The sequence below is a fragment of the Pleurodeles waltl genome, chromosome 7 (assembly GCF_031143425.1).
Source record: "Pleurodeles waltl isolate 20211129_DDA chromosome 7, aPleWal1.hap1.20221129, whole genome shotgun sequence".
NCBI lineage: Eukaryota > Metazoa > Chordata > Amphibia > Caudata > Salamandridae > Pleurodeles > Pleurodeles waltl.
The window spans coordinates 1,335,717,118-1,335,732,391 of NC_090446.1; the positions used below are offsets into that span (position 1 = coordinate 1,335,717,118).

Below are 15,274 nucleotides of genomic sequence, written 5' to 3' on the forward strand. Positions count from 1 at the left end.
TGTCGGCGGTGCTCCCGCCGACCCTGGCCCCGGCGGTCTAAGACCGCCGGGGTCAGAATCACCCCCTAACTCACTAATGCGTTTTCCTGTTTGTTACCCCCAACATTATTGTTTCCCCAGGTAGCTGACCAAAAGATTACATGCTGCTGGTGCCTTCATTCACACAGTCCTCCACTGACATACTCTTCCACTTTTGATATCATTTCTTACCCTTCACTTTCACTATTTAGACCATGACGTGTCTGCCTAGCAAAGAAAGTCAGGGAAATAGGTCAACAGTGTATGTGTGGTCATACTTATGCTTTCCACTTAAGTATGTCTAAGCTGTCCCCTTAAGTTTTCATTGCAGATTCTGCTTTTCAAAACTAAAAATGAACATTATGACTTGGAATTTATTGAATTGAGGTGCAGTAAGCCCCTCATCTGAAAAATAAAAAATAAAAACTTCAAATTAACCTATGAAGGTTACCGTAGTTGAATAATGAACCCAAATAAGATACAACTACATACACAATCACTTACCATCCAATGTTATGGGACACATGAAAAATCTGAAGTACAATGCACCTATGAGGGACTGTTCAGAGCAAAGGCCATGTTAATATTTTAGCAAAAAATACTGACCCAGAGAAAATACAGTACATAGCACTCAAACAGTTCAGGAATCCGTATTGTTGCGTTCCTGGACTGCTCAATGACTTGAAGATGTTTGTTTCAAAGGGACTCCCTCTCAATAACAGTGCTAACAGAAGAACATTACAGCAACATTAATAATAACAGCAACAGGTTGGCATAACAACAAAGCAAAAACAATGAGAAATCTTAACAGAAAGGTTAATTTAGACTTTATTAATTCAAGGTACAGGTAGGTGCGAGTTTTAACAAAACAGAAATATTTGTTTGTATTTAGTATTCATTTGGTCACATTCTACATCAAATAATAGGGTGACAACACCTGAGAGCAGATGTTCTGCTCTATGGTTGGTTGAAGATCTGCTGATGAATGATTTCCTTTAAAAAGTTGAGTTTCTTCATCTGCAATACATTCAGTAAATGTGTGAACTTCCAACAGAATAATGATGGTTTTGATGGAAGCGACCTTCCACACTACAGAGCACAACATTATTAATTTGTTCCACCTATCTTTTAGCTAAAAGAAAGAAAGCATTACCATGAGAAAGAGTGGTCCTCCGTTGTCTCAAATTCACAAGGTTTTAGCAGTAGTGCAGCACAGTTGAATACTACCTCCATTTCAGTTCGGGGTGATATTTTATCCAGTTGAACTGCGCACACCAGGTCTGGTCGATCTCTGCATTTGTCAGAAAAGGGAATTTAGGTGGCCCAGAATACTGACAACTGTTGACTGAAAAGCCAGTAACAGTGGATGGTAACCCAAAAACATGGCAACCATTTGCCAAGCTGGTGTGATGCAGAATATGTTGGTGCATGCTTTGTAGGATGTAGCAGTAGCTATAAGCAGTATGCAATTTCTTGTGCTGGAATACATACAAGAGCTCAGGTGGCCCTATGCCAGATTTAAGCAGTTCACCTGTGCTGGTTTTCTTTTATTTGTTTCTACATAGGCATCATTTGAGATGCAGAACATCAGGTACCAGCCCGGTAAGAAAAAAAGTATGCAGGAGTGGAAACACTACTCACATCTGACATGGACCAATTTGAGATCTCTTATTCAACAGCACATAATATCGATTTAAGGTGGAGAAAATGTTGAGTTTGAAGAGCTTTAGCTCATATACATCATTCATCCCTATTTCAATGCTACTGAACATGGCTACATCATTCCATGATAAAAGGAAGTTACTTATTGCGTTGATTTTAATTTACCAAATCAGTGTTTTCTGTGGATTGCACTGCCATAATATGTTATTTGAACCAACAGGACTTACACATATAAAACCAAAGATTTTTGAAAGCTAAGGCCAGGATGGGAAACATTGTCTGGAGCCCATCATAGGGTGACACTCCATTGTAGAATCCTTTTCATGGTTGGTAGAATGTATGGAATTGAATCTGGTCGTTACAGAATGACTAATCAGATTTCCAGATCTGAGTACTTTACACAAATGTGTTAACATTGCTACATGGGCCAAAAAAGTGCTTCCTGAAATGAACATTCTTACTGGATTTGCAAAGCAACAGATCTTTCCGGAAGCCAGAGAAATGGTAGTTAGTCTGTGGAAAAAAAGTAGCTTGGGGATGACACCAGTAGGACTTGGATGCCGAGTGTGAGGTGTGGGGCATTTGGACAGGCTGAGCCAGGTTCTGTAGGGTCGGAGTAGGGAAGTTGTCCTGATTTACACTTGACCAAATGTCAATAGCATATTCCACACAGGCTATTATAGATTCTCAACAATGGACTCCTGCTTTTCTCATCATTTACCAGGTCAACAATCACTATCACCCTTCAAGGTGGGGGCAAAATTGAAAAAGAAGAACTGTCTTGACATTTATTAGAATTGGAAAACATGAAGGGTGAAGGGAAACTTCAAGCGAAATACTATGGGCCCTATTCACAAAGGTAAACTTAGATGTTTGGTCTAAATTTAGACCAAACGTCAAAGTTTACGACTTTTGGGAATTTCGGAGATCCGCCTGAGTGTGGATGTAAAGATACTACTTGCAAATGCCCTTTGAGAATTCCCAAAAGTCCTAAACTTAGACGTTTGGTATAGGTTTAGAGCAAATGTTGACGTTTACCTTTGTGAATAGGGCCCCCCATGCTTGTGGCATCACCCCCATGCCGACAGGACATTATGCTACAAGTCCCTGGTTTTCCTTTTATATTGGCAGGTGTGTAAATCCCATTGGAGCACGCAAACAAAGGAGCCTATTTACATAGGCATTCTAGAACACATAAAGTAATACTTCTGTTGCGCTCTTTTACATACTCTTACGTGCCTTTGTGAACTGACTCCAAAACAAGTAAAAGGGGAGTAAAATAAGAATATCCCAGGAATAATCATCTAGGCTTAGTACAAACAGAAAGGACTGTCCCCTCTTTTACTAATAGTGAGTTGAATGCTGCAGCAATTCACAAAGATATGTAGGAATAAGTAAAGGAGTACTTCTGTAGTCCATCTGCCCATGGCCATAGGTTGCCACTCATCTCCAAGTTTTCACTCCTGTTTTTTCTGTTACTAATAAGTGATATAAGGTGCTTTAGATCAACTTGTGCAATGAATGAAACCCAAGCTTACAAAAGGAACTTATTAGGTTATCTAAGGACTTGAAACATGATGTCCTGACGACATCCTGAAGACATGGAGATAATTTGCAACACTGTGGGTCTGATTTAGAATTTGACAGAGAGGGCTACTCCATCACAAATGTGACAGATATCCCATCCGGGTATTACAATTCCATTTTAGCCTATGAAACCTGTATTAGTGCAGATGGGATATCAGGCACATTCGTGATGAGTAACCCCTCATCCAAACTCTGAATCAGGCATTTAGTGTCCAAATGAAGTACCCTTATTGTTTTCCATGACAATGAGCTACACAGCGCACTTCAGCTTCTTAAGAACAAACTACAAAACCTTAAAAACGAAGTACTTTTTGTTCAGTGTGTGTGTCTACTAAGACCTTATATTTCAAGTCCTCAGTCTTTATTTATAAATATACTGCAGACAGGGAGTTGCCTTGATTCCTCTCTGTTGTTGAAAATGCTTTCTAAAAGAAATGCCAAGGGCTGTAAACATGATTTGAGTGGCCTTGAACAATACAATCTCCCTCCTTCAACCATATTCACCTTCGTCCTTGTCCTCTTGTTTCTTTTATTTATTTTTTAGCTCTTTTAAGTTGGTTTAAGTCAAGCTTGGTTAGATTATCCAGGTCTGGTGTCATTCTTTGTATTTCGGTAAATTTACTTTTGCATTTTAACGTAGATAATTTCAAGACTACAAGTACCAGAATACAAAAAATAAAAAGACTATGTGACCTATTCACTCCTGGCATGGTACCACATGAGAGCTCACTTTTCTTTCTCCTGCCTTCAGGTGCACTTCTGCAGTCTCTCATCAATGACCAGCCAATATCCCAGCTTCACTTGCTTTACCTCTACAGTTTCTGTCACTTTCTTTTCAGACACCACTTTTTGCTTTTGCTATACCTTTCATTTTCTTTGTTTCCTTTCACTTTCTTTATTGATAGCTAAAGATCTCAAGTATTTTTTGTCACTCAGCCTTAGATTAAGGCTAGATTGCTTTCCCTATTTTAAGAGAACTTAATATATCTGCAAGCTTGCCTTAGTTGTTTGGCTCGCTCTTTTCACGTGAACTTTGTGCTTTAGGCACTGTCATTTCTACCTCACATCCTTTCTCTCACCCTTTAATTTAGTTTCCATATTTAGGGGGTGATTCAGACTATGGCGGACGGCGGAGGCCGTCCGCCATAGTACCGCCGCCAAATGACCGCACCGCGGTCAAAAGACCGCGGCGGCCATTCAGACATTTCCTCTGGGCCGGCGGGCGCTCTCCAAAAGAGTGCCCGCCGGCCCAGAGGAAATGCCCCTGCAACGAGGACGCCGGCTCAGAATTGAGCCGGCGTAGTTGCAGGGGTGCGACGGGTGCAGTTGCACCCGTCGCGTATTTCAGTGTCTGCAAGGCAGACACTGAAATACTTAGCGGGGCCCTCTTACGGGGGCCCCTGCCGTGCCCATGCCATTGGCATGGGCACGGCAGGGGCCCCCAGGGGCCCCGCGGCACCCCCTACCGCCATCCTGTTCATGGCGGGTTTCCCGCCATGAACAGGATGGCGTAGGGGCTGTCAGAATCCATGAAGGATTCCCCCGAGCAGCGGTAAGTCGGCGGGAGCCCGCCGACTTTCCGCTTCTGACCGCGGCTGAACCGCCGCGGTCAGAATGCTCGTGGGAGCACCGCCAGCCTGTTGGCGGTGCTCCCGTGGTCGGTGGCCCTGGCGGCCACCGGCCGCCAGGGTCAGAATGACCCCCTTAGTTTCCAAAATATTCATTTTTCAAGTCTATGTTTCTCCAAACGCTCATTCTGTTGTGTTTTCTCAACTCAATGCATCCCCCAAAGCCAGCACCATCATCACTCCCAATCTCAAGTGATCCCATGTCAGTTGTGAATAGAAAATCTAGTGTTTGTTTTTATTTTCATATCCAATTTTGATATCCGTTGCTGTCCTTTTTTGTTAAAAATCCACTTCTACATGCACAGTACCGTACTGCAAAGAAAAACACTGCTTAATGATTTACACATACCTGGATGGGGTCACCTTTAGATCCTTTATCTACCATACCAGTTAAAATGGGTCACAAGATTTGGCAAAAGGATTCCTAACCTTCTCATCTTGCAAACAGATACTCAGTTGAAATGCCAAACAGGTTTCCATGTCACAAGTCATAGCTTCTTCTTTGAATTCTGGTACTTGTCTTTTTATTTTCCCAAATTAAACACTGAAACGCAACTACCGAAAGGCAATGAAAAAAACCCCAAACTAGATTGGAAACAGAGTTTCATGAGAGATTTACCAACCAGTCCTGGATGTTGACATAGCCAGCTAGCGTGTTCTGAAAATTGTAATCTTGATCCACAATTGATCTCAATGGGCTACAAAATACAAGATTACAATGGATTGAGGAAAGTAATCTAAGAACCATGCAGTGGTCTATGACACATTTACCAAGAAGCTGTATCAACATTTCTCCAGGGCACCCTCATTTGAAGTGGCCTGTCCCCATATTCAGCTTCATTGTGAGACTACTGGTGCATTTTCTCTCTTGCCCTGATTCAAAGCATGCTCTATGTAAATGTTCTCAAACCTTGCATGGCTCCCCATGTACAGTGGGTGGTCTTGAGGAAGTAAGGCCCATATTTATACTTTTTTAGCGCCTCATTTGCACCGCTTTTTGACGCAAAAATGGCGCAAACTTGCAAAATACAACTGTATTTTGCAAGTTTGCACCATTTCTGCGTCAAAAAAAGACGCACATGCGGCGCTAAAAAAGTATAAATATGGGCCTAAGTGTGCATGAAGACCACAAAAGTGGCCATTGGAAAATAACCCCAAGTCTCAATCACTGAAAATGGATCTAGCATCCTGGAAACTAGATTGATTAATGATAGTTCTAATGGCCACATATACATTCTGCCTGGGAAACAGGACCCTCAGATCTAATATGACCTAGCCCTTTAGCGTTGGGCTTCCTATAAGTATCCCTCTTGATGAGGGCTCAAGCTCTCCCATGTCAGTTAAGAGTGGCTTATCAAGTTCTGTTTTCTTCTTTCCATTCAGGTACTTGGAGTCTTGCTTCCTCTGCATACGTAAAGGGGTACAAGTAATATTATGCAATGAAAAAAACAGAAAAAATATAGTTTCAACAACAAAATGGCAAACAAGAATGCATATTTACTTTTTGGAAGCTAAGTTTTATCTGCTCTGTTAGTGTGTTTTATCCAACAGCCTGCCCGTCCAACATTCTGCCATAGATGATCCGGCTGCCTAGAATGCTTGAAGTGCGTCTCTGTTCCTCGGTTCCTTACCACTTTACAATGACACAGGCCTCTACATCTCAGTGGGGCACGACTATGTGCAAATTTGCAAAGCAGAAAATTGGAAATACTTGTACTCCAGTTTGGCTCCACGCTGGCTGGACAGACTGCCATATGCTGGTCCATACTTGAGCCTCACCGGTCCTCCTAGGCACTGAGCTGCTATGTATCAGGTAAGAAGTGATTCGCAGCAGGCCAAGATAATGCTCTGCAGTTTCCCCAAAGGGTCCTCAACAAGGCTGCTGCTGGAGCTTAGATAGTCTCACCGGGTCACTGGATGAGAGGTGCTGAGCGGTCATTGGTGACAGTCCGTTTCAGCTTAACGTGGGCAAAGGGGTTACTTCTGCAAAGACAAGAAGGAGGGGGAATGATGTGAGTACAAGCCTCTTCTTCCGGTCGTTTTGTGTACTTGCTGTATTAATGAAAGTGTAAAAGTTCTGTGTATTAATGTCACTGCCTAGAGTCAGGAGGCTTGGAGACACACTAATTCACTGTGTGTTCCTGCTGTACCTTGAGACAATGCTTGTTAAAAGTGACACTAATGACCTGTGTATTCTTGTCACAATCTGAAGCTAGAAGTCTTGAAAGAGGCTCTGCTGCTCTGTATATAATGGCTGACATCTGGTAAGTGGTAAGAAAGTGTCATTGGTGCTCTGTCTACTTCAGCTGCTTTTGAAGGCCAGGGGTATTGAAAGCTGTGGTGTTGCTTTGTGTATTACAGCTTTGGTCTGTGGCTAAGGGTCTTAAAAGCAGCAGTTATGCAGTGTGTATTTCCACTGCTGTCAGAGGCTAGAACTCTTAAAGATGGAGCTACCGCTGTGTATAGTCATAGAAGGTTTGCTAGTAATCTTCAAAGTGGCACTAGAGGGCTATGTATGTGTGTATGCATGTATATAGAATTTCCATAGCATGAACCTAGCAAAAAGGCAGTAGAGTGCTGAATATTGTTAAAGAAAAGCATGTCAATGTTTAATAGTAGAGGAAGCTGGATGGTGGACGTTTAATGCATTGTAATGTAGTGTTCTTTAAATAGATGAGTCCACCTCTTACTTAAATTGGTGTAGTGCTGGGGCAGTTTTGATACTGTTTAAAGATTCTGGATGCATAGATGGAAAAGGGAAAACACCACTGTCTTGTTTTTAATTTTTTACACTTCTTAGTCTGCAATCTGATAGTGTGCAATCTTCTGGTGTGCAAAGAACCACCAGAGATGATGATAAGCGGGGGTGCTTTTTCACTTTCTATAGAGACGTGACCTGGTGCAAGGCCATCTTTGTGGCTATTTGGTATATGCTTAGGATGTATCCAAATTATTTGTTATTTCATGATGGTGAGGTCGAAGCCTCAAGATTTATGCCATTGAGTCAGGTTTGTACTGTGTCTTGTTTGTTGCTCTTGGCAAATGGTAGGAACTCTGTCTTAGTTGGGATGAGCTTCAGGTAGGCGCTTGACATCCAGGTCTTGATGATGTGCATGCAGTGTTTGACACATTGAATGTCTGAAGCAAAGCAGGCTTTCAGGTAAAGGTGTGTATTATCGGCATACTGGTGAACCATGATGCAGTTATATAAAGGTTGAAGATGACAAGAGACATTATAGAACCCTGCATTCTCCACAGGTGGTAGGGATCTTCTGTGACCTGTTGGGGCCCACGTGAGCAAAGTGGTGCTGGATGGAAAGGTTGGAGGAGAACCAGTGAAGGACATTGTCAGTGAATTGCATTTAAGACTTCAGGGTGCACCTGAGAGTGGGATGGTCGACTGTCAAAGTCAGCTGAGAGGACCAGCAACATGAGGAGGGGGGTTCTTCTTCTGTGGTCAAAAGAACATTGTCTATGAGGTGTATGGTAGAAGTCTAAGGCCCATTTTTATACTTTTTTAGCGCTGCATTTGCATAATTTTTTAACGCAAAAACGGCGCAAACTTGCAAAATACAATTGTATTTTGTAAGTTTGCGCCGTTTTCCGTCAAAATGCGGTGCAAATGCGGTGCAAATGCGGCGCTAAAAAAGTATAAATATGAGCCTAAGTGTTGTCGGTGATATGAAGACAAACTGGAAGCCATGTAAGAGATGGTAAGTACTGAGTCGAACATAGACTTATTTTTCAAAGATCTTGATGCTGAATGGTAGGGAACTGTTGGGCAGGTAGTTGACAAGGTCATCAGGGTCTATTGTAGGTTTCTTTAGACGTGTAAGGATCTGGCGTGTCTTGAGAATTTCTGGGAAAATGCTTTGAGTAAAGGAGATGGTAAGTAGGGTAAGAGAGTGTCCCAATAGAGAGATTTGATGATGGATGATGGTTAGACATCATCTTCATAAGACGTGGCTTTGAATGAGTTGAGTATGCCAGCGTGATTTGGGAGAGATAAGGCTTTGAAGGCAGGATTCTACGGGAAGGAGTGGGTGTAAGAGATGAAGCAGACTTGGTGTTGTTGAAATGTCAAATCTGACACTGAACAGGCGACATTGGTGCAATGTTCACATCAACTAGGCAGGCAGGACACAGCAGTGAGGCTCTCTGCAGCCTTCTTACCTGGAAGTGGCCGATGCTGGGCTTCCAAATTCATTTGCTAACTAGGGAAAAACAGAAAACAACCTCTCAATTGGTGGCCATTGAAGATTAATGTTAGTTTTTACAAAATCAAATTCATCCTAAAAGGAAAACACACTAGCCAAAGAAAGAATCATGATGTTATGAAGGCAGTCCATGTCTGGGTGTCTTTTCCATCCTGAGCCAGCATGACCTATATCCAGCTAGAATTTGGATGCCATTTATCACTAATTTTATTCTCCTTACTAAGCCTATTCTTATTCCCTAATGCCTTACCTCTGTTGTACTTTATGAATGGCTTTAAACTATGTATGAGAGTAAAGCATTGGTATTTTTGTACACTGTTTGCTATTAGTTCATTTATAACCCACATTTATTGTGACATTTATTTTTGATTGATAATTATATAAAAGATTCATCTTGAAGCAACTTTCTATATGTATATTGTTTGTCATAGCTTCCTAAGATTACTCCCTGTATACCTGCTGTAAACGGATGTAGTGTCTGTGGATCTGTATGGTGTACCAGTCAGAGGTTTCAGTAACATATCTTGGCTGATTCACAAAGGTAAATTCAGGCTAACACATGTTTAGGAACAAACTTACATTTTGGTTTCATTTTCCTAATGATACATGCACATGTTTAGGAACAAACTTACATTTTGGTTTCATTTTCCTAATGATACACGCATGTCATCTACAATACATACAATAGACATTCATAGGTTTATTGTGCAAGTTCCTTTTCTTAGTGACTAGAAACATTTACATGGATATTTAGCCAGTACATAGGCTGGGTGTGGTGTTTCGGTTTACAAGAGCAACAAGCATTGGCAATTCCAATAGGTCATGTTAAAGAAAGCACTGTCATGCCAGACCTAAAAATCAATGTTGTTTATTGACTGTCCTTCTCCTTGTCAGCTGCTGCCAGCGAAAACCACCATAAATTGTATCTAGTTATCTGAGAAATGTCAATAGCATTACAATGTCATGTGTGTGCCCCTGAAGGCTTAGCCTCAGGCAGCTGGATAAACAAAACAATCACAGCTGAGTGGAGGGCATGCACGTTTTTGTGGAAGCATACAACTTTTGCCCAATCAAATATGTACTCCTGGCTCACAGCATGTGGGCGGAATCAAAGCCCCTCTCTATTGATGCTCACAGAACTGTCTAGCAACAGTTCATACTGTCAAGCCAGACCATAAAATGAATGATGGAGGGACAATTAGCATTTCCTAATCTGTGGATCTCGACACACTGGAAGTCACCAGCTGAATTCTGGTGGGTCATGAAAAACCAATAAAGATGTCAATTTATTTTGTACTTATCTTATCACTTTTTCTGTGCTTCAAAGACAGGGGTCTAATGTCAGGCTATGTCTTCTGACAAAATGCTGCTTATTCTTTTTACACAGGGATGGATGTTTACTTTATCTGACTGCAAGGTGAGAGGAGCTTTTAAAATGAACTATGTGACGATCCTGCTGGAATACAGGGAGTGTGAAAGGAAACACTTTAAGGTATAATTTGTGTAACACAATAAAATGTGAGTACCTGTAAATTAATTGCACACTTATTTCAAAATATATTGAGGTAGTAATGCAAAAATGAAGCACATTTTTTGTATTTCTGAAGTGTGAAGGAAACAAAGGTTTTAATAGGATCAAAACAAATCAAGAAACTTTTACTTCGTGATGTGCAAATGATACATATTAGCTGAAACCCATTTTCCATACATTATTATTTATATATTATATCGTTTTTTTTTGTAAACCTGCATGTCTGTGCAAATTTAGTGGCCATTTCAATGGGAAATGTGTTGTCTATAAATGACTATGCGCTACTGCATTGTCTTTTAGTAATATATTTGCAACAATGTGCTCCTAAATGCCTCACTAGCTACATAATACACCTTTACCACTCTCCTGCTGAAGACATTTGCTACACTTTATGTGAAGGTTGGATTGTACACAATCTCCATGACTTCAGTGATGTAACATTGATGTCAGCGCCTCCACTCTGAACATTGTCCGAACACCACCGGTGAAAAGGTGCTGAACTATGTCTCTATGTCCAGTTTTAAAAAAAACCTTGTAAATATTCCTTTACTACACAAAGGCATTTCAACAGAGAACATGCTCACTATTAGTTAACAAACACAATCATCCCACCTGTGTATGACTTTCACACATAAATTGAGAAATATTCTGTGGCCCAAGAGCCAAGGATGCCGACTTTAGGTCTGGGGAACCAGGTTTGAGTCCTGGTTTTGGATCTCGGAAAATCCCTTAATCTCCTGAGCTTAAAATAAAATGAAAAATACTTTATCTGGGGCTCATGCAAAGCACTCCAATGCCCCTGGGCAGAGTTTGTGATACATACATACACACACACACACACACACACACACAGCCACATATATTAATTAATTAATTCATAAAACGTTATTTTGATTGCCAGGGATCATAAAAGTACAAAAACAAATCATACTAAAAAGGCAAGTGATCAATAGCCATTAATATCATGCAGGTAAAAAATTACGAATGTGCAAATATCATACACCTGGGTCCTGAATAGTTCATGCAAATTGTCTGCAGATTCCTATTCCACTAGTCGAAGGGCAACAGGACCGATATAATTTTACAATTGCACTTAAGACACATAAAGTCAATTTGGAAAGGTTGTATGACCTTTGTAGGCCACTCATCAAAGGAACTTGTGTTCTACACTTTAAAGTGCATACAACCTGTCATACTGATTCCTGGAATGGCTGAATGCAAACCAAAGCATATGAAGCAATACAGTGCAATTTCTTCAAACATTCACGTGTGGATCCAAGATTTTAAGATCTTTTAAACCCCAATGAGCATGCATAGTAGCACAAGGCCACTAAGCATTAAAATGCAATTTGTACATATAGGCCCGTAGCTGAGCAAAAGTGCCAGTGAGTTACAATAAGAAGAAGACACAGTTAAAAATGTATACAAAAAATAAAACCAATGACTCTTGATTGATTAATACTTTATTGCATAATTAATAAAAAATAATTGCAATCAGCAACAAGCATAAAAGCGTTATCATCTAAAAACACTAAAAATCATCCTACTGGAATTTAAAATTCTCATAGATTTTAAAGCACTAACACCATGATAAATTGTTGGACCCCCATTTGAAATTATGTTGTGTATATCATCCCAAGGGCAATAACAGAATCTGTCCCCTCCAGCTCCATGCTGTCCTTAAATTTCTGCATCTAGCTGATCTTGTAAAATAAAGCTGACAATATTCATTAATCATAAACTAATAGCTCAATCAACTTTCACGGTTGTTTGGTGCATGCTTTAAAAGGTGTTCCGCATTCAAAATGAATGTTGCCATGCATGCCATGTGTTGAGGTTCCAACCCTTTGAGACAAAATAGGATAGCTTGTCGGCATGATTTGATGCCATTGGAGTTAAAACTGTTTTTGAGGTACAGTTTCTGCCAGGGTAACCGTGTGGGGCATATGCATAGAACGTGTTAGAAGTCTTCCCGGGGGTATGCACATGGCCTGCATCTCCGGTTGTTTGAGGATTTGAGCCATTTTGGAACTGCATCCAATGTGGGGTGTAGACCAAATCTGGTGTGCAGCACCATCGTTTTTAGAGACTTTTTAAATACTTCTGACAGGTATGACTGTGCTGTTGGAGCTTTGTATGTGTTAATAGTGATCCATGAATGGGATCGCAGTCTGAGCTTTCTTTGTCCTTACTCCACAATAGCCACTTAATTTGTTTATTTAATAGTTGCTTGAATAGTTTATGCAGTAAGGTTATTTTCCACAGCTCTTCTACCTGTAGATGCTTAATTGCCAAGCCAATTTTTATCTGACCATATATTTGAGACCTCTGGCAAATTCAGGCCTGTTTCCTGCCAGATCAACGCTTTTATTGTGTTCGGGTGTAACTGTCTTAGCAGAGATGCATATTTGAGGACAGACCTCTCCTGTACCAAAGCTTGGTCTTGTAGCCTGAATTCCAATCTGATTTGTGTCGGTGAAGAACTGTATGGCAGATGGAAAAGAAAGCGAAAAACTTTACTCTGGGCAATGTTCATGAAATCGTTAAACTTGCCAGGATACGTTTCCAGACCATATGCTAGGGAGGGCAATAACTTTGCCTTAATCACCTTGAGGAGTGGGCTCCAGGTTGGGCTTAGCAAACTCATTGACAGATTTTTAAGAGATGCAAGTTGGGATGCCATTCTGGCTTTCAAGGTGTTTAAGTGCAAGCCATGAGACCACTGTTCCTGCAACCAGACACCAAGGTATTTGTATCTACTACTTCTACCCATATGTTGGTTGCCACAGAGCCACTGTTTTTTCTTGCCAAAGATGACTACCTTGGCTTTTTTCCAGGCATACCAACAGCATGTTTGTTCTACAATACTGATCAAGGGTGTTTAGACATTTTTGAAGCCCCGTGCCTGAATGATTCAATAGGATGATGTTGTCTACATATAATAATGATATTAGAAGTTGATGGCCCAGTTTGGGGGGATGGGAACTGGAAGTTGTGTGCACAGATCTGCCAGATATAAGTTGAAGAACATCGGGGCTAGTACACAGCCTTGCTCAACACCTCTTTCTATCTGAATTTTAATTGACCCTTGTCAGAATATAAAAGTTGTATTCCTCCTAGCAATTTTGGTGGGATATTGAGATCTACTACCTTCCTCCACAGTCTTTGCCGTTCCACAGAGTAGAAAGCTTTAGATAGGTCCATAAAGCAGGTGCACAAAGCTATTTCTTTTTTGCATATTTTTCAGCCAACATGGCTAGTGCTATCAGGTTATCAGAAGTGCTCAGTGAGGTTGCCCAGTCTTTCAGTTCCTCTAACAAGCAACTCACAAATATTTTTGCATCTGTGTCAAGCAATGCGATGAAACAATAGATGTGTGGGTTCCCATAGGGGCCCTTCTTGTAAATTGGATGGAAAATTGCCCCTTTCCAAGAATCAGGATTTTTTTTTTCTGTGATGTAGGCACTGAATATATTACTGAGCTGGTCAGACCATAAGTCAGAATTGTTATTTAAGACTTCCAGGGGGAGGCCGTTTGGACCAGGGGCCCCCTTAGTTCTGCAGTGTCGAAGTTGTCCTTTGATCTTTTGACCTTCAAAGGATAAGGGATTTGGCTCATAGTTTAAGAAAGAACTGAGTTCTGCTGCTTCCTGACAGTCATACAGTTTGGAGATATACTCGATCCACTTCACCTCTGGCACAGTGTTACTTAGGGTTTCTACGGCCCCACTCTCCAGTTGATTGACAATGGACTACAGGGGACAGCTGTTCTTTTGTTTGCACGCCTCAACAACTTTGATCTATTCCTGGCCTAGGTGTGCCTTCTTGTATTTATTTCTTAGTTTATGAAAGGTGCCAAGTTGGCAGATGTCCATGTGTTGTTTCTTTAGGAGTCTTGTTGATTTGTTGAGCTATTGCCTTTGTTGCTTTAGAGATTGTGTGAACCATTGATTTTTATTCTGTAGTGAACCCACCATGGACTGTTGGATGGGAGTTAGCTGGTTCCTTAGTGACATTAATATTGCCTCCCATTTGATGACTGGGTTTATCTGGACCCCTGGATCAATGATTCAAATGCAGTCCCTCAAACCTGGATTTACTACATCAGAAAAGAGCTTGACTATGCCCTTCCACAAGGCTATCCTTGCAGGTGCTTTTCATATATTCGGATGTATTTGGAACAGCAGAACTGGCAAATTCTTCTTACATCTACATGTGGTTCCCCGTGTTTTAAGACCCCAATAGGTGTGCACAATGGCATTAAATCGCTATGCAATAAAGTGCAGTGGATATGTATATATATATGTATACATGTAATACATACAGATGTGTGTGTTTGTGTATGAATGCATGCATGTATGCATGTATGTATGTATATATTCCAAGATGCACCTCTGGGCTTCGTTTTAACACAAAAAGGATATAAGGTCCTACCCCATTCTTTGCTCCAAAAGATTTGTTTTAAACATGCTAAAATCACTAGTATCAACACTAAGACCAGAAGCCTTGTGATTTTAGTGAACAGGTGCCATGGGCCACCAAACCACTCTGAAAGGTGTTCCAGCTCCAGTGCAGTTCACTTTTTCCCACTTTTATGAGTAGATCAATGTCTTGGCCACAGTCCAAGATAT

The 15,274-nt window shown here is 41.0% G+C and overlaps 1 protein-coding gene across 3 annotated transcripts in view; it reads right to left on the reverse strand.

Annotated features, from left to right (window-relative positions):
* Nucleotides 1-4,716: 4,716 nt before the first annotated feature.
* Nucleotides 4,717-15,274, reverse strand: part of LOC138246262 (BAR/IMD domain-containing adapter protein 2-like) — a 284,522-nt gene continuing 273,964 nt past the window's right edge. For 2 of the 3 annotated variants that reach the window (XM_069200688.1, XM_069200689.1), the window contains 2 exons: nt 9,069-9,109; nt 6,660-6,878 (listed from right to left, as the gene is read on the reverse strand). In XM_069200688.1, the coding sequence (XP_069056789.1) occupies nt 6,806-6,878; nt 9,069-9,109 (114 nt within the window). In that variant the 3' untranslated portion in view covers nt 6,660-6,805. Of the gene's footprint in view, nt 6,879-9,068; nt 9,110-15,274 lie in introns of all 3 variants that reach the window. The other variant, XM_069200687.1, reaches the window with a different exon arrangement.